The sequence below is a fragment of the Hemitrygon akajei genome, chromosome 8 (genome assembly GCF_048418815.1).
Source record: "Hemitrygon akajei chromosome 8, sHemAka1.3, whole genome shotgun sequence".
Lineage (NCBI taxonomy): Eukaryota > Metazoa > Chordata > Chondrichthyes > Myliobatiformes > Dasyatidae > Hemitrygon > Hemitrygon akajei.
The window spans coordinates 28826742-28845846 of NC_133131.1; the positions used below are offsets into that span (position 1 = coordinate 28826742).

The following is a 19105-nucleotide window of genomic DNA, read 5'->3' on the forward strand; positions in this document are numbered from 1 at the left end:
ATACTTTTACAGATAACTATGAGTTCAAGGATGCCAAAACTTACAAAATTGAAGTTTAGGTGATTATCTTAAAGTTTTGAACATTTTTTTTAGAATTTATCATTTTTATTCAGCTTTCTTATTTCTGTTTCAGTCTCTCCTTAAGACTGTTAGATGGTTCCCTTTTACTACTACCATCTGGCCTGCTTAGGTGTTGTCATATTGTCAAGCATGCAATGTTCTATAAGATGATGACAAAGAAATTTAATGGAGAGAAAGGTTGTTTGCAGAAAAATAATGAATTGTGTCATGTTTGGTTAAAACAAGCTGCTGTGGGTATGAGAAATCAGTGACCAGAGATTACAAACAAATCATTTAATTCAGGAATCGTGAGCTGAAAAGGTTGGTCAAGTTGCTTATTAGCACACGCACCTAACAACTGGACTGTTTCTCTTGTAGTCCCGACTTTCTACACCACCGGGTTGTTGGAGCATATTTTATCCATTGTACTCTTTGTTGGGACAGCTGTTTAAATTCGCAGCCAGAGCACACTGCTCAATTGATTAGTGAGAACATGCTGAAGGGTTAAAACTGCACTAGAACTTGCCATAAATTAACCTACAGAAAATACCACTCTGTATTATGTTATTACTAATATGGATACAATTGTTTCAAATTTTGCTTTTACAATGAACATAGGAAATTTATATTAAGCTTCTAATCAATGATAAAGTCAGCAATTTGAAAATGTTGGAAGGATAAGAACTGATTTTTTTTTAATTGTCTGCTCCAGCTGCATTTTGTGTGTCTTCTGTTGATAAATTCAAAACCTATTTGTCCTTTTCACAGTATGTTGCTTCTGGCATACCATTTGATTTGTTCTGCTGGCGCTGTTATTCAGCATGACTATCACACTTCTTGTATTTCTTTACATCATCTGATTGGAGCTACTATGAGTTTAATCCTGATTTACACTAGTGTGTGGAGTGCCTCAGCTTAATTCAACCAATAAACTGTAGTCGGGTCAGTCAACAGAATCCAGGCTGGCATTTAGCAGAAGGCAATTTTATTTAGGTGGTGATTTTCACATTGTGTGGGTTAATCAGAGCTTAAGACAGACTCCAAATCTTTTTCCCGTTCTTAACCCTCGCACCTGATTTTGCCTTCATTCCAGTGCTTCCTGTTTACTGCTTAGTTGCTAGCCACTGACATCACTGTCTCCACCTCTCCCAATCAATCTCTCATACACTGAGAGGGAGAGGGAGACACACACACACACACACACGCATTCATAGGCTGAGCGGCAGTGTTAGGAAGATAAGGAGTGTCCGTAAGCAGCGAGGCGGCATACACAAGGTTTCTACAACTCCAAGCACATAAGCATCCTCGCTGAACGCTGGCGACTCAGTTCTGCTGTGTGACAGAAGCGCTTGTTACTCTCGCTGCTCTTTGCGCAATTCAAGATTCAGGGTGGCTTTTCCGTCTGTCTTTCTTTTGCTGACTGCTGTGTTGAAAAGGGTTGCATGCATGACAGTCCGAAAAGGAGAAAAAATGGCCATAAGCATCCAGGAGCATATGGCTATTGATGTCTGCCCCGGTCCTATCAAACCTATTAAACAAATCTCTGATTACTTCCCTCGTTTTCCTCGTGGTCTTCCTGCAGCTGTGAGCCGCAACAACTCTATGCATTCCACCATCAGCCAGCCCTCTGTCACCCAGTCAGAGTCTACAAGAGAGGAGGACGATGTGGACAAATTATTTGGGGCTTATGGAGCTGCGTCAGCTGTACCTCCCAAACCTGAAGAGGAGGCTGAACCTGAAGGCTACGAATCTGACGACTCCAGTAAGTCTGTTACTTCGCAACTATATTAATTGTTGTATTTGTGGTGGCATGCTGTTGCTGTAAATGTCTTCCTGGGCTTTCTTTTGCGAGCGTAGTATGTGAGCCTACACTTGATTATATTTAGGATGCTTCGGTAAATTCGAAAGGAGATATTTAATCTTTTAAGTAGTCCTGAAATTCCAGTTAAAGGAGGACGGACTGCCAAGTGTTAAAGAGAAACTTCACTAATGATAACTTGATTGAAGAAAGCATCTGCCATGTTAACCATTGTTTTCCCGAGTCCCCGTTAATGAACCAGAATTCGAAAAGCACTGTGGCAAATTCAATGGTTTCAGCTCGTCAGGAACATATTTAGTACTTCAGAAATAACTGGAAAATGAGTTGCATCTGAATTTGCCCAGCCTTTAGCGCTTACCCAGCGAATGTTTCCAAATGAAGGTTATAATCTAATTCTTACCATGGACTGACTTTCCTGAGTTTGACTGTGCATTAGAATTTCTGATCCATTAGCCTCCAACACTAGAACACGCAAAGGGATGTTTTTTTAAAGTCAGAAACATTTACTGTGCAACATTTTTCTTTGAATCCCGCTGCCATTAATGGAACACGGGTAGACTTTCAAGCGAAAATGTAAAAATCTGGGTACTTGACCTGAAATCACTCACCAGCATAAAACACTCTCCTGTCCAAGTAGAAAGCTGCAGGGTATGCACCTGTTTTGCATGAACTATGAAGAATATGGTAAATGGAAGTGATTTTTACTTACATTAGGCTAAAACAAAGGAAGCTTTATTTTAGTTTATTACTTTGGATTTTAAAAATGCAGCAGGTGGAAGTGTGTATCAAGTTACAATTTTTTGTGAAGGTACGTTTTTTTAAGGTTTGATTCTATTAACTGTATTGCTAAAATCTTTTTTACCAGTATAGCATTAAATGCTGCAAGATTAAAAAATTAAATATTCTTTTAAAGTGAGTATTTTAATCCTATTAAGTTAATTAATCAATTCCCAGCTCTGACAGAAAAAGTGATATTAAAATGTACACTTGGAACCGCCAGGCTCAAATGTTCTAACATGGTCTTAGCTGGAGAGTACATACTTTTAGATTTGAATGTATCATTGTTGCTTTCCTATGAGTAAACCACATGGCCAACTTTAGGTATATGAGAATGTCTTTATTAATCAATACCCATTAGATAAAAAATCAGGCAAGTTGGCACCAAGACTGTAGGGCATCTACACTTGTGGCCACTTTATTAGATACCTCCTGTACCTAATAAAGAGGCCACTGAGTGTATGTTTATGGTCTTCTGCTGTTGTAGCCCATCTCACTTCAAGTTTGTGTGTTGTACATTCAGAGATGTTCTTCTGTGCACCAATGTAGTAACATGTGGTTGAGTTACGGTTGCCTTCCTTTCATCTTGAACCAGTCTGTCCATTCTCCGCTGACGTCTGTCATTAACAAGGTGTTTTTGCCCACAGGACTATCACTCGCTGGTTACTTTTTCACGCCATTCTCTGTAAACTCTAGAGGGGTGTGTGTGTGTGTGTGTCCCAGGAGATCAGCAGTTTCTGAGATGCACAAACCACCCTGTCAGGCACCAACAATTATTTCACAGTCAGCATCACTTAGATCCCATTCTGATGTTTGGTCTGAACAACAACTGTACCTCTTGACCATGTCTGCATGCTTTTATGAATTGAGTTGCTGCCACGTAATTGGTTGATCTGATGTTTGCTTTAATGAGCAGCTGTACGTAATGAAGTGGCTACCGAGTTTCCAGAACTGATCAGGGTGAAAAGGCAAACTTCCAAGAGTCTTTTTAGAATAGCCTTGATTAATTAACTTTCCAACCATTTTTAACCCCAAAAAAATGAAATGTGAATGATGTTATTGATGTATAAATGGTTGTCTACCTCCTTGAAGATTATGCTGGTTTGAAAATCCAGGCAAGCTGGTACAAATACACTAACCATTTTAGCTGTGTCAATTTTAAAATCCTTGCTTCCCAAGCAAGTAGAACTGCAAGAAATTATTCAAATTTCCACTTAAACCTTGCTAGAAATACTATTGATTTTAAACCTGGCTTTGATTTTGGTGACTTGGTAACAATTTTGGTTGAACGATGGCTTTCAATTCTGTAGTCCATTCTGAGTAATATAAACTCTCAGGGCATTGTGAAACAACAGAAATAATGGGGCATCAAGCAGTGCTAGGGGAAGAGTTGGAGCTGATGACCAAAGCCAAGATGAAAGAAAATGATTCAAAGTGTTTTGAAGATGGGAGGAAAGAAAGCAAAGTGCGGTATTGTGAGAGATTACACCAGAATGAAAGCGTGATGGTTATAGTCCATGCCACTGAAGGAGGAATGGTGTGTATGGAATACAAAGACTCCAGAGATCAAAATGAGGCACAGAAGCACATGGGTTAGAAGAACGCAGTGCTTTGGAGTCACAAGGCCACTGAAGTGAAGTAGGAAGGAGGGCTGTTGGGGAAATCCATTAGATACTTTCTTCATGAGAATATGGATTTCCATGTTGAAGGATGAGAGACAGACCGTTAGGAAGAGCAGCCTTTTATGTCAAGGTGAGCTAGGCTGTTGTATTGCATATTTTGCATAGTGGAACATAGGAAGCAAACAACAAAATATCAGCAAGAAATTTTAGATGTAATGAAAGCGGCTGTAGGGTGTAGAATGGGATGATATTAGAAATGGAAAGTGGATGATCTTGTTGATCTCCAGGGCATGGTCATTTGTCCAAAACAGTTTATTTCCTAGGGACATTGTTTCATAAGCAGGAGGAAGTATTTTATATTATTAATTATGTAATGTTTGGTTAACTTTTTCTGAGGATTATTACAGATGATTGAAGTTAATGATACCTAAGTTTGGCGAGAGATGTAAATGAAAGTTATGAGAAAACATGATGTGAAGTAGAAAAAAAATTATGGAGACTTTTAAAGTGCAGAGTTGTTAATGAAGGGAATTGTGGATCAGCAGTTGATTTTAAATGCCCACAGAGAGCGGGGAGTGAGATGGCAAGGAATTTCATTATGCAGAAACCAGGTAAAGCGAAGGATTGAGGAAAGTTCCAAAACATCCTTCTGGGCAAAAACGGGAAAATATTAATTCAGTGGTAATGACTTCACATCCTGTTGCACTAAAGGATGTGAAATATTTGTTCTTAATTCTTCAGCATGAATTGGGAAATTATAATGTGCTTGTCAGAATCCTGGAACGTATTAGGAATTGGGATCCAGGCTGCCATGTTAGGACTTGCCTATGGGCACGGTATGGGAAAAGGTGGGGAAGTTAAAGAGAGTTAGATTAACTTAGTTACATAACAAATGATCTGGTCAGATGGCAGGGACCTGTAAAGCTTAGTTAATATATTCGACCATAAGAAACCTTTCTAAAGGAAGAGAGAACTTAGAGTTTTAAAAGACCAAACTTAAAATTGTACTTTACTTTTGAATTGTTTCCTATAATAGCTTCAGAACTCTGGTCATCAGATTCAGGAATAGTTATTAGCCCATAACCATCAGTATCTTCAACCAAGGGGATAACTTAACTCAACTTCACCTGCTTCATCAATGAAATATTCCTACAACCTATGGACTCACTTACATCTCATGTTCTCAATATTTATTGTTATTATTTTTTGTATTTGCACAGATTGTACACCCAGTTGTGCAGTCTTACATTAATTCTATTATGGTTATTGGAATTATTGTATATGGTGACATGTATGTACTTTGGACTTTATTTCCATGTCATGGTATTCATTGTTTGTTGCTCATGTCGGAAGTTAATATCAGCCTAACATATTTCTGCTTTTTGGTGTTAATAAACTCTAGGATATGATGGGTTTGAAGAGTATTTAGTGGGATTGAGAAAGTATTGCATTGGGATTTGGGGAATGTGTGACGGATGGTGGAATTGCAGGGATCTGGAGGGGAGGGATGAGGTGTGTGGGAGGAAGTATAGTTGTACTGTAGGTAGTGAGTGTGATGATGGGTGGTTGCTTTGGAGGGGTTGGTGGGCTATTGGATTATAGAAGCAGTGGATTGGGATGGGGAAGTGATGCAGTTGGGTTGGTTGGCCGATGAGATGAAAAGCCACAACAAGGATGGCTGGGATGGGCTGAGGTCATTTATGGTGTGGGAGAGGACTTGTTAGGATGAGATGTGAAGGTGTGATTGGTTGTGGAATGGTGGTGGTTCTGGTTAATTGTCACATGTACCAAGATACAGCGAAAAGCTTGCCTTGTATATTGTTCATACTGATTAAATCATTGCATAATGCATTGAGGTAGAATAAGGTAAAACAACAACAACAATGTTGAATAAAGTGTAAAAGCTACTGAAAAAGTGCAGTGCAGGTAAATGTTACAGTGCAAGATCATAATGGGGTAGATTGAGGGCAAAAGTACATGCGGTCCATTCAAGAGTCTAAAGCAATATGATAGAGTTTGTGCTTGAGGCTGGTTGAATGGAGAGAAGAGCAAATGTCTAGGGTGGGTGGGGTCTTAAATATGGGTGAAGGAATATTAGGAAACAGAAGTGTGCATAGGATAAGAGTAGACTTTTGCTAGTTTCAGCTATGTGTCTGTCTGAAGGGAAGTTTAGAAAGCAAGTTTTAATGCATGTTGTGAGATCAGGAGTTCAGAGTTGGCATCTGAGCCAACCTCAACCCCCACCCCCCACCCTATCCCTATCTCTACCTGAAACCATTATTGGCTATCTGGCCTGTCTAATAGTGTGCTGTTCTGGAGCAGGCAAAACTATGTTTTCCTGTCTCCAACAAGAGCAGTGAAAACTGTGAAGGGAGAATCTACACGTGGGTAATTGCCACTTCTGTGCCTCTTCATCTTTTGGATAAGTCGTGTAAGAAATTATAGGCAGAGGAGAGAGAACAAAGTAATGATTTAAAATATGGATTCTTGAAACGTGGTACATGCATTTAATTAACACCTCTGTTCTAAATGTGAATTTAGCTCTCAGGTAGGTGAAAATTATCATCTGGGAGTTTGCCTGGGAACTGAAGTTCCTTTGTGCATGCATTTCTGCATGTCACTGGAGTTAACTAGCGTCTGCTCAGAGACTGCATGTAATGATCATTATCGGTTGATTATGTAGTACTGTAAGAGAATTAGACATCCCAATTTTCATTTTATTTAGAGATACAGCATGATTTGAAATACATTGAACAATTGTATCTTGACTATCCAATATAGAAACAATTTATAGATTCCCAGTGCCCAAGCAAAACTCACATCTAATTGCTCAAGGTTAAAGTCTGTTGTCATAATGTATCTTCATCATAGCCCCAGCAGAGCTTTAGTATGACATCTATCTGTTCCATTATTGGCTATCTGAAACTTGTGAGTCAAACTTCTGTTTATTCAAAATTATCTATGTATATTTGTTGTGTCAAAGCTGGGTTGAGATTTGCCATTATGTACTTAGTTTAAGATTGGTTGTCACAAGGGAAACTCATTTGCTCTGTTGTTTCTGCCCTCTTGTCAGCATTGCAGGCACCTTGTTCCACATCAGTTCACATCAAAACTTACTCACTAGGGGCTGCGCTTAAAATTACGAGGCCTTGAATTCTGCCTATGAGCTTTCTGCATAAAACAAATGCCAACTCCACCTTTCCCTAGGGTAAATTATTGATTTCAGAAATTTAAATTCTGCCAATGATCTCAAGGCCAAATCTTAACCATTGTTTTAAAAAAATGGTAATAAGTGACATTTATGACTTTTGTTCTTACTTGCTGAGTTGTATCTTGCTGGTGGGATTGCTGTGCTGAACATTTCAAGTTCAAGTTTGTTATTGGCCTTTATCAGGACCAGGTTTAATATCATTGGCATACATTGTGAAATGTGTTGTTTTGTGGCAGCAGTACGTTGAAATACGTAATAAAAACTATAGGTTTTAATTAGTATATAAAAAGAAAACTAAATAAGTAGTTCAAAGAGGGGAAAAATAGAGGTAATTGCCATGGGTCATTTTCTATCTAGAAATCTGATAGTGGAGGGGAAGAAGCTGTTTCTTAAATAGAGTGTGTGTCTTCAGGCCCCTGTACTACCTCCTTAATGCTTGCAATAATAAGAGGCCATGGCCTGGGTGATGGGGGTCCTTGATGATAGATGTTGCCTTTTGAAAGTGTCCAGGATGCTGTGGAGGTTAGTGCCCATGATGGAGCAGGCTGAGTTTACAACTTTCTGCAGCTTTTTCCGATCCTGTGCAATGGCCTCTCAATACCAGACGGTGATGCAGTTAGTTAGAATGCTCTCCACGGTACATTGGGAGAAAGTCGCCCGTCTTTGCTGACAAACCAATTCTCCTCAAACTTCTAATGAAATAAAGTTGCTTTTGTTCCCCCTTTGTAATTGCATTTGTATGTTGGGCCCAGGATAGATCCTCAGATGTTGATGTCTCAAGATTTGAAAGTGCTTACCCTTTCCACTTCGGATACCTCGATGAGGACTGGTGTGTGTTCCCTTGACTTCCCCTTTCTTGTCCACAGTCAATTCTTTTGTCTTTCTGACATTGATTGCAAGGTTGTTGCTAAGACACTACTCAACTTGCTCATCTATCTTGCTCCTGTATGCCTCCTCATCACCATCTGAAATTCTGCCAACAATAGTTGTGTTATCAGCAAATTTATAGATGCCGTTTGAGCTGTGACTAGCTACACAATCGTGTGTAGAAAGAGTAGAGCAGTAGGCTAAGAATGCATCCTTGAGGTGCACCAATGTTGATTGTCAGCAGGGAGGAGATGTTAATTCTGATCCGCAGAGACTGTGGCCGCCCGGTGAGGAAATAAAGGGTCCAGTTGCAGAGGGATGCACAGAGGTTCAGGTTTTGGAGATTGTCGATTAGAACTGAAGGTATGATTGTGTTGAACACTGAGCTGTAGTCAATAAACAGCAGCCTGATCGTAGGTATCGCAATCGTCCAGGTGATCCAAGGCAAAATGGTGAGCCAGTGAGATTGCACCTGCTGCAGACCTGTTGTGGTGAAAGGCAAATTGCAATGGGTCCAGGTCTTTACTCAGAAGTTGAGTTTAGCCATGACCAACCTGTCAAAGCACTTAATCATAGCAGATGTGAGTGCTACTGGGCGATAGTCATTGAGGCAGATCACCTGCTCTTCTTGGGCACTGGTATGACTGTCTCCCTTTTGAAGCAGGTAGGAATCTCCAACTGCAGCAGTGAGAGATTGAAGGTCATTGAACACTCCCACCAATTGGTTAGTGTAGGTTTTCAGAGCCTACCAGATTCACCATCAGGGCCTAATAACCCTTTTTTAAAAAAAAAAAAATATTCTCACCTCGGCCTCTGAAACAGATCATAGGGTGGCAAGATGCTGCTGACATTCACACAGGTGTAGTTTTATTCTGCCTTTCAAAGCATGTATAAAAGGTGTTGAGCTCATCTGGGAGTGAATGATCACATCTATTCATGATAAGTTTTGTATGAATGCATACTGCCAAATGAAACAGTGTCTCTCTGGACCAAGGTGCACCGCACAGTGCATATAACTCGCATAACACAAAGTAATATTACCACAAATAATAAAATAATTTCCAGAAGATTGACATTTAGCATAAAGTGTGTTTGCGACACAGGTTTAAAAAGTAACCAGTAAAAGGCTGCTGGTGCTTCATAATTGATGAGACCTAGGTGGTGGCAGGGAGTTTGGTGGCATCTCAGACTGGAGGAGAAGCTGGTTCCTATCGTCCTACTGCTATGGTACCTCCTGCCTGATGGAGGGAGACAAAGATTTTGGGATGGGATGGGAGGGATCTTTGACAATGCTAAGGGCCCTGTGTACGCAGTGCTCTGGATAAATATCTCGGATGTGCGGAAGAGAGGTTCTGAGGCTCCCCCTCAGCAGTCATTGCAATCCTTTGTAGGGACTCCTGGTCAAATGCCTTGCAATTCCCATACCAGATGGTAATGCAGTTGGTTAGGGACCTCTCAAAGGTGTTCCTTTATAAAAATTGGTAAAAACGGTTGGGGGTGGAGCCTCATTTGCCCCAATCTCCTCAGGAAATGGAGATGCTGCTGTGGGTTTTTTTTGGCTAGAGGTGGTTTAGAGGAAATGGGTGAGATTGTCCATTTTGTGCACTCTGGGAAAAACTTGGTGCTCCTAACTCTCTCCAAGGAGAGGCCATGTATGTGCAGCAGTGAGGGGTGGTCAGCCTGCACCTTCCTAAAGTGCACAATCAGCTCTTTAGATTTGTCCACATTGAGACTCCAATTAAGTTGGTGTAACTTGCACCATTCTACAAGTTGCTGTATCTCCTCTCTGTATGCCGTCTCATCATTGTTGTCTTGGCATGGGGGAGAAGATATCAAAGACTAAGCTCAAATTGGTGCTGTAGCTCCATGTCCTGGCCTTGATAGGTTGGTTTAAAAAAAACTCTGGAGCTCATTGGCAGCTGGTTGACCAACATATGGTGGCTTTGGCCTGACCCCAAATAGATGATGGGAATCTGGAGATTCAAGATAAGCAAACGATATAAAGCCAGTGACTCTCACTGTCCATTGCATGACATACATCAGTTTTCAAAGTGTAATGGTGGTGCCTAAACATCCGAGGATGAAATGTGCCTGTTGGTAATGGCTGGAAGTACAGCACTCAACTTGTATTGAGATTCACTGTCACTTCAGTGTGCTAGCACAGCTTTTGGTTGAATGAGGAATGCCTTGGACCTCCTTCAAAGCCCATATTCTGCAGGGTTGTGGTGGTCTCAGCCCTCTTAAGTATTCTGAAACCTGGACTGCCTATTGCAGAGACCTCAACACAGTGGAATGGTACAGCCAGTGTTGTCTCTGTAAAAATCCTTTGAAGGATAAACAAACTAACATCGGTCTTCCCACAGCATTGAAGCTCTAATCATACCCAACCGGCCACATCGGGTAGGTGGTATCATTTTCATGCCCAACACTGGACCTTAGAAATTTGCACTCTTTTCTAACCTCTGTCATGGAAGGAGGTTACCGAATGGGCAGGGGTGTAGACTCAACAATGTGCCCACAGTCTCCTTGAAGAAATGTAACATCTCCATCCTGGCAATCTGGCACATGACTGATTGAAGTGGAGAAGGAGCGTTTGGGATGGCATTGGGAACCTCGGGGACATGGAAGTCCTGCATACGTGATGGAAGGTGTGCTCTACCTACACAACCACTGAGCCCCATCAGCCAAGTCCCTCACCCACTGGTGGAAGAGTGACCCATTCCACTGGAGTACCAAAGGCTGTGTTCTCTATTTCTTAGATTTCCTTATGACATAGAGGGGCTGCATTTGGCCTAGTAATCCCTTTCCTCACTTATTTCCTCATAAGCTTTCTCTGTTGTGTGTTGAGCAATTCCACCCAGATTCTCCTTCCACTTTCCTACCCTGGTGCAATGTAGGTAACCACTGAACCTATCGACCAGCATGTGTTGGGGATGGTGAGCACGTTGTGAAAACTCACACAGTGATGGTGGGGGAATATACAAACTCCACACTGACAGCTCCCCAGTTCAGAATCTAACTGAGGTCCCTGAGTGGTGAGGTGGCAGTATCTCCTGCCCCTTGTTCTCCAATTCTTGCTATCTGTCTTATGATTACCTGCAGGCCATTATCGGCTGTGCATTGTCCACAGAAATTAAATGCTCTTCATTGGCAAAGCGCCTGGCTCAGTTTCAGATCACTTGTATCACATAGTCTACAATGACAGATGGACATGTCTTTTTCTAGGCTAATCTGTTGTGAATATAGTAACTTTAGAAATGAGGAAGGTTTTGCCTTCAAATGACAAAACTATTTGTAATAGTGTCTTTAATGTATTGAAGTGGTCCCATCATGCTTTCCTAATGAATTTTCAAATGAAGTTTGACACCAATTCACATGAGATTTGGATCAGATGAACTTGTGTTTCCTTCAAACATTGAACTTTAGTAGTCTTTTAAATGTTAATGGGATAGGGAGCATGAGAGAATTAAAACTTAAAGATGGAATACATTTGCTTTTATTGTGTTAATTATTTGGCTTTTGGAGACTTTATTTTTGTAATATTATTTGGTTAATTGCCATTCACGTGTTGCCAAGCTATGAAACTTTTATCAGTCTAATGGATTCTAATAAGGAATCCATGTAAACATTTCAAAAGATGTGGATAATTATTTTATGTCAGTGCACTTAAAAAAAAAAAACAGGAGCAAATTGTCCAATTTCTTGGCAACAAGCTGTAGAGCAGAATGCTGGGGAAAACCTAGAATAAGAAATCTATCCAGAAATTTTCCAGTGCTCCAGAGTCAGTTGTTAAGTCCAAGACTGAAATTCTTTGTTATTGCAAGGCTTTTGATTGCTATGAATGCCTTCAGAGACCCAAAATGGTAGCTATGGAGCATTATAGCTGATATATTGACAAGGGAATGAGTGCATGGAAAGTGATTACAGGAGGAGGCATAGAAGGTGGGCAGATTGTTTTATCAAGCAGCATACAAAGCTGACTTAATGCTTGTACTTCAGACTTCCATCATTAACTGCATGAGCCTTAAGAGAGAGTGTTGGTTGAATACAAGTTCACTGACTGAGTTTGAGTGTGCTTGCACGTGTATTGTGGAAGGAGGACAGAGGAAATGAGATTGTTGGTGAAGTCTGATTTGGTTTGTTCCAATGAAAATTAGTGCAACTTGTCGTAAGACGCAATCTGAATGAAAGATTGCATTGCTGCCAGACTGTAGTTATAAGGAACTGGTGTTGTGAACATATTTTCAATGGATAAACAGGAAGAAAAGTGAATTAATATGGCATGGATGAAGCAAACCCAAATAACGTACACTCATTTCAAGGTTACAAAACAGAGATTGACTGCATCTATGAAGAAAATTAGTTGAACTTTATCATGGAATATCTGTTCCAATATATTTTGAGGGTCTTGCCCTACACTGGGCAGGTCTCTTATGTTTGTAAGCGCCTGGTCAAATGTTAGTTGGGCTGTTTTAATTTGATAACAGAAGCTGTTGCTGCTAATTGAACTTCCTGTAGGCTGTAAACCTCTGAATTCAGCTTCAATCTTACAAGGCATCCTACGGCTCTTGGGATGGAGAGAGGATTGGAGGAGGCACATTTTATAAGATCATTGAGAGAGAATATTTTTCTGAAACTACTGTGAGCATGACTTCATCCAGAATTCATAAATTCTCTGATGCGGTCACAGAGGTGGGTGTTCACAGAATGAGTGAATACCAGGAATGAAGCTGCTTGCCTTAAAAAGCAGGCAATGAATGACTACCTAAGTGAGTCAACAGTAAATAGGAACAATGGCAGAGGAAGTCGAGGCCTCCAGCAGTGCTTTCAGGACCTTCACCAGTGTGAGATGAAATTTAGTGAAAATTAAGTAGAATTTGCCAAGATTTTCTTGTATCTCCTTTACACATCACTGCACCACTTTACCCCTGTGGGGTTTTAGGCCTTTGCCTTGTCTGCACTGATACCTCCCCCAAGTCTCAATGGGGTATTTCATTTCATCTCTCTCTGCTTGCTTCAACTTCAACACCTGCCACTTTCTTTACAGCTTTTTCTGTCCCATGGCTGCTCTGGCTGTTGCTTCATTTTATAAATGGGCAGTATCCTAACCCGCAGCAGATATGCTTAAAACCGTACAGCAGGTCAGGCTGCCACAGCTCGCAATGTCATCTGTGGCTCATTTAGTAGCATTCTTATTACCGAGTTCAGAACCTATTCTAGCCATTCTGCGGGTTTACTTCACCACTGGAGGCAGTTGTCTTTCAGAAGGGTTGTTAAAAGCTTGTTAGCTCTCTCTCACACAGCGGTCATATACCCCTTGGCATCATTTTGAATTTAAGTGGGGGAGTTTTCGTCATAGTCCTATCAATATTAATTCCTCATTCTAGGTCACTGTAGTAGAGGATCCGATCATGAACAAACCGCAAAATGCTGGAGGAGCTCAGCGGGTCGCACAGCCTCTGTGGAGGGGAATAAACGGTCTACATTTCAGGCGAGACCTTTCATCGGGGATGGGAAAGGAAGGGAGCAGAAGCTTGAAGTGTGTTGCATTTATCCAATCATGATACATTGCTGCTTGTGGGGGCTTTCTGTGAGCCAGCCAGAAATAAAATGCAAGGCTTGGGAGCTTAAAAAATGCATAAAGTTGCACTCAAATGGAACTTTTTTTTTCCTGTGTGTGTTTTCTACTGAATGAATATGGATTGAGTGGGGAAAATTATTTTGAGGGCACACCTTTATTTATACTGGCTTGATAAGATTTGCAGATTAAGAAGTCCACTATTTGCACCAGAGCAAATATTGTAATAGTCTGAGGAATTTTTGACAGCTTGCTTGCTTTGCTTTCATTTGCTAGAGGATGATATTACCATGATATAAATTTTAAACGCATCTGTCTTTTCCATGTGCGCTGTGTGATGCTGTCATTAATTGTACTCGCCATCTGCTCCTAACTACCACATTCGCCTATAGTGGTGATGAACATGGGTGAGGGAAACGATGGTCATAGGCACTACTCTTATGAGCAAGGACTTTAATACCACCGGTGATGTTATGCTTCCATATCCTAGTTCAACCAGAGTGCAAGTTCAGCTTGTTTCTGATTCCATGGCACACGTTAGTCTGCATGTCGTTTCAAGCTGGAGAAGTTAAAGCAGGACTGGGAGCTCAGTACCACCCTGTGCAACCCTAACTCCAACTCCTGTATATGAACTGAGTCTTGAGCTGGTCGTCATAAAGTTTTCCTTGACTAGACACAAACCCCCACAAGATTTTGCATTAGTATAATAACTTCAATGTCCTTAACGTATAGCCTGGGCTTGCTCTGCCTGTGTCTCTGAAACACCTGTCCCTATGGCCTCTCTAACCCACTGTGGACTGGTGTGGAAGGTCCCTCTGTTCCAGTTCCATCAGAGGTGTGACTTGAGCATTAGTGCACATTTGGAAAGTGCCGCCTTTGACTGGCTCAAATCCACAGCAGGGCAGCTTTAGAGCTTCAGACTACTGTAATCCTAGTCCATGGAATCCTTCATATCACAACTGTAGCTTCTTAAAAATGGGTGTCTAAGGGGATAGCTGCGACATTATCAATGATAACTGCAGATAAATAAAATTCTTACAGAGGCATTTAATATAAACTTGGCAGAAGATCGGAAGCTAAAATTCATACAAATCAGTGAAATTAATTCTGAGCAAGTTAAATATAAATTATTCAGTAATATACTTTGAATAACAGGAAGCAGGCATTGAACACTGGGAAGGAGAGGTGAATTAAAAAGTCCTAGTGTGGAAGTAATTGAAGATCAGCTTAGGTGACTTTGAGTTTGTGCACCCACTGGGTACAAAATGAGCACAAATGTAAAGCGCTACACCGCATAGCATTTAATTCCCAGACGGTTTGTACAACCCTGTATGCACAGTTACTATAACCTGGACTCTATGCTTAGTGGGATTGAAGGCTCAAAGCCCCAGCCACCATTTAACAGCCTGTACTGCATACCCTACAGCTGGAAAAGTGAAAAGTAACCTTAAGGATGTGCAACATACACAAAATGCTGGTGGAATGCAGCAGGCCAGGCAGCATCTATAGGCGAAGTACTGTGGTGAACTACATATACCTGTCTGGACACGCCCTCCTGCTGACTGCTCCTGTGGCTCCTCCCACAGACCCCTGTATAAAGGCGGTTGGAGGCACTGTTCCTCCCTCAGTCTCCAGGATGTTGTGTGGTGGTCTCTTGCTGCTAATTGTGGTCTCTTGCAGCTGATAAAAGCCTATCGTTCGCCTCCCGTCTCCGAGAGTTATTGATGGTGCATCAAGCACTGTTGACATTTCAGGCTGAGACCCTTCGTCAGGACTGAAAGGAAAGATAGTAAGAGATTTAAAGTAAGAGGGGGAAATGCGAAATGATAGGAGAAGACCGGACGGGGTGGGGTGAAGCTGAGAGTCGGAAAGGTGATTGGCAAAAGGGATACAGAACTGGAGAAGGGAAAGGATCATGGGACGGGAGGCCTAGAGAGAAAGAAAGAAAGGGGGAGGGGAGCACCAGAGGGAGATGGAGAACAGGCAAATAACTAAATATGTCAGGGATGGGGTAAGAAGGGGAGGAGGGGCATTAATGGAAGTTAGAGAAGTCAATGTTCATGCCATCAGGTTGGAGGCTACCCAGCCGGTATATAAGGTGTTGTTCCTCCAACCTGAGTGTGGCTTCATCTTTACAGTAGAGGAGGCCATGGATAGACATATCAGAATGGGAATGGGATGTGGAATTAGAATTTGTGGCCACTGGGAGATCCTGCTTTCTCTGGTGGCCAGAGCATAGGTGTTCAATGAAACGGTCTCCCAGTTTGTGTCAGGTCTCACCAATATATAAAAGGCTGCACTGGGAGCACTGGATGCAGTATACCACACCAGCTCACAGGTGAAGTGTCGCCTCACCTGGAAGGACTGTCTGTGGCCCTGAATGGTGGTGAGGGAGGAAGTGTAAGGGCAGGTGTAGCACTTGTTCCGCTTACAAGGATAAGTGCCAGGAGGGAGATCGGTGGGAAGGGATGGGGGGGGGGACGAATGGACAAGGGAGTTGCGTAGGGACCAATCCCTGCGGAAAGCACAAAGGGGTGGGGGAGAGGAAAAGATGTGCTTGGTGTGGGATCCCGTTGGAGGTGGCGGAAGTTACGGAGAATTATACATTGGACCTGGAGGCTGGTGGGGTGGTAGGTGAGGACAAGGGGAACCCTATCCCGAGTGGGGAGGTGGGAGGATGGGGTGAGGACAGATGTGCGGGAAATGAGAGAGGTGCGTTTAAGAGCAGAGTTGGTGGAAGAAGGGAAGCCCCTTTGTATTAAAAAAAAGAAGACATCTCCTTCATCCTGGAATGAAAAGCCTCATCCTGAGAGCAGATGCAGCGGAGATGGAGGAATTGTGAGAAGGGGATAGCATTTTTGCAAGAGACTGGGTGGGAAGAGGAATAGTCCAGGTAGCTCTGAGAGTCAGTGGGCCTATAGTAGATATCAGTAGATAAGCCGTCCCCAGAGATGTAGACAGAAGGATCAAGAAAGGGGAGGGAGGTGTGTGGACGGTTTGCTTTCATCGTGGAAGTTAAGAGTGCAAATTCAGGCTATCACTACGATACGGAATAAACGTCATCATTCTTCTCCAGTAGCTGTGCAGGAAAATTTCTCAAGCCCAGGACAGCTTCCACTTTGGAACAAAGGATGGTGAGAGATGATTAGAAACAGGTGTGCAAAATGAGAGGCATTGATAGTGGATAGCCAGTGACATTTTGCTAGGGTAGAAACGGCTAATGCAAGAGAATGTTATTTTTAAAGTGATTGGAGGAAAGAATAAGGAGGATATCAGAGGTTTTTTTTGTATCAATATAGCATGGTGACTGCCTGGTACACACTGCCAGGAATGGTGGTAGAGTCAGATACATTAGGGACATGTATGTGACTCTTGGGTGGGCACATGGATGAAAGAAAAATGGAGGGCTAAGTGGGGGTTGAGGGTTAGGTTGATCTTGGAGTAAGATCAAAGTTCAACGTGAAGGACCTGTTGTGCTCCAGGTTCTATGTTCTTCCTTTCATGAAAGAAAATTTGCTTTCACATGAAGTCTTTTATTAAGGGTGAGGTTTTGGAGTATTTGGAGACTAATGATGAATTAAGACAAAGTCGGCATGGTTTCTGTTGAGGGAAATCTTGCCTGACAAATCTGTTAGAGTTCTTCGAGGAAGTAACAAGCAGGGTGGACAAAGGAGTGGCTGTGGATGTCATTTACTCGGATTTTCAGAAGGCGTTTGATAAGGCGCCACACATGAGGCTGCTTAATAAGATGAAATCCTATGATGTTACAGGAAATGTACTAGCATGGATAGCTGAATCACTGACAGGCAGGAGGCAGCGAGTGGGAATAAACAGGACCATTTCTGGTTGGCTACCAGTGACTGGAGGTATTCCTCAGGTCAGTTTTGGAACCGTTACTTTTCACAATGTTTGTCAGTGATTTGGGTAAAGGAATTGATGGCTTTGTGGCAAAGCTTGTGGACGATATGAAGATGGGTGGAGGGGTGGGTAGTGCTGAGGAAGCAATGCAATTGCAGCAAGGTTTAACACTGCAGGGATCAACCCTGGTGCACCTCAAGGGTGTGTGCTTAGCCCTCTGCCCTACTCTCCATATACACATGACTGGCTCAGCATAGCTCAAATACCAGCTACAAATTTGCTGTCGATATAGCCATTGTTGGTAGAATCTCAGGTGGTGACGAGAGGGCATTGAGGAGTGAGATAAGCCAACTAGTGGAATGCTGCTGCAGCAACAACCTGGCACTCAACATCAGTAAGGGAAAAGAGCTGATTGTGGACTTCAGGAAGGGTAAGACAAAGGAACACGTACCAATCCTCATAGAGGGATCAGAAGTGGAGAGAGTGAGCAGCTTCAAGTTCCTGGGTGTCAAGATCTTTGAGGATCTAAATTGGTCCCAACATATTGATGTCATAAAGAAAGCAAGACAGTGGCTTTATTAGGAGTTTGAAGCGATTTAGCATGTCAACAAATACACTCAAAAAAACTTCTATAGTTGTACCATGGAGAGCATTCTGACAGGCTGCATCACTGTCTGGTATGGAGGGGCTACTGCACAGGACCAAAAGAAGCTGCAGAAGGTTGTAAATCTAGTCAGCTCCATCTTGGGTACTAGCCTAGAAAGTACCCAGGACATCTTTAGGGAGCAGTGTCTCAGAAAGGCAGCGTCCATTATTAAGGACCTCCAGCACCCAGGGCATGCCCTTTTCTCACTGTTACCATCAGGTAGGAGGTACAGAAGCCTGAAGCACACACTCAGTGATTCAGGGACAGCTTCTTCCCCTCTGCCATCTGATTCCTAAATGGACTTTGAAGCTTTGGACACTACCTCACTTTTTAAATATACAGTATTTCTGTTTTTGTATATTTTTTAATAATCTATTCAATATATGTAATTGATTTACTTTATGTTTCTTTTTATTTATTTTGTTTTCTCTCTCTGCTAGACTATGTATTGCATTGAGCTGCTGCTAAGTTAACAAATTTCATGTCACCTGCTGGTGATGATAAACCTGATTCTGATTAGACAAATTGGAAGAATTGGCAAAAAGAAGTGGCTAACAGAATACATTGTCGGGAAATGTATGATGCACTTTGGTAAAAGGAACAATGGTGCTGACTGTTATCTAGATAAGAAGGTTCAAACATCAGAGGTGCAGAGGGACTTGGGAAT

At 42.0% G+C, this 19105-nt stretch overlaps 1 protein-coding gene across 2 annotated transcripts in view; it reads left to right on the forward strand.

Moving 5' to 3' along the window:
* Positions 1-1222: 1222 nt before the first annotated feature.
* Positions 1223-19105, forward strand: part of LOC140731757 (double C2-like domain-containing protein beta) — a 282625-nt gene continuing 264742 nt past the window's right edge. For both annotated transcript variants that reach the window (XM_073053525.1, XM_073053526.1), the window contains exon 1: positions 1223-1822. In XM_073053525.1, coding sequence (XP_072909626.1) covers positions 1507-1822 — 316 coding nt within the window. In that variant the 5' untranslated portion in view covers positions 1223-1506. The remainder of the gene's footprint in view (positions 1823-19105) is intronic.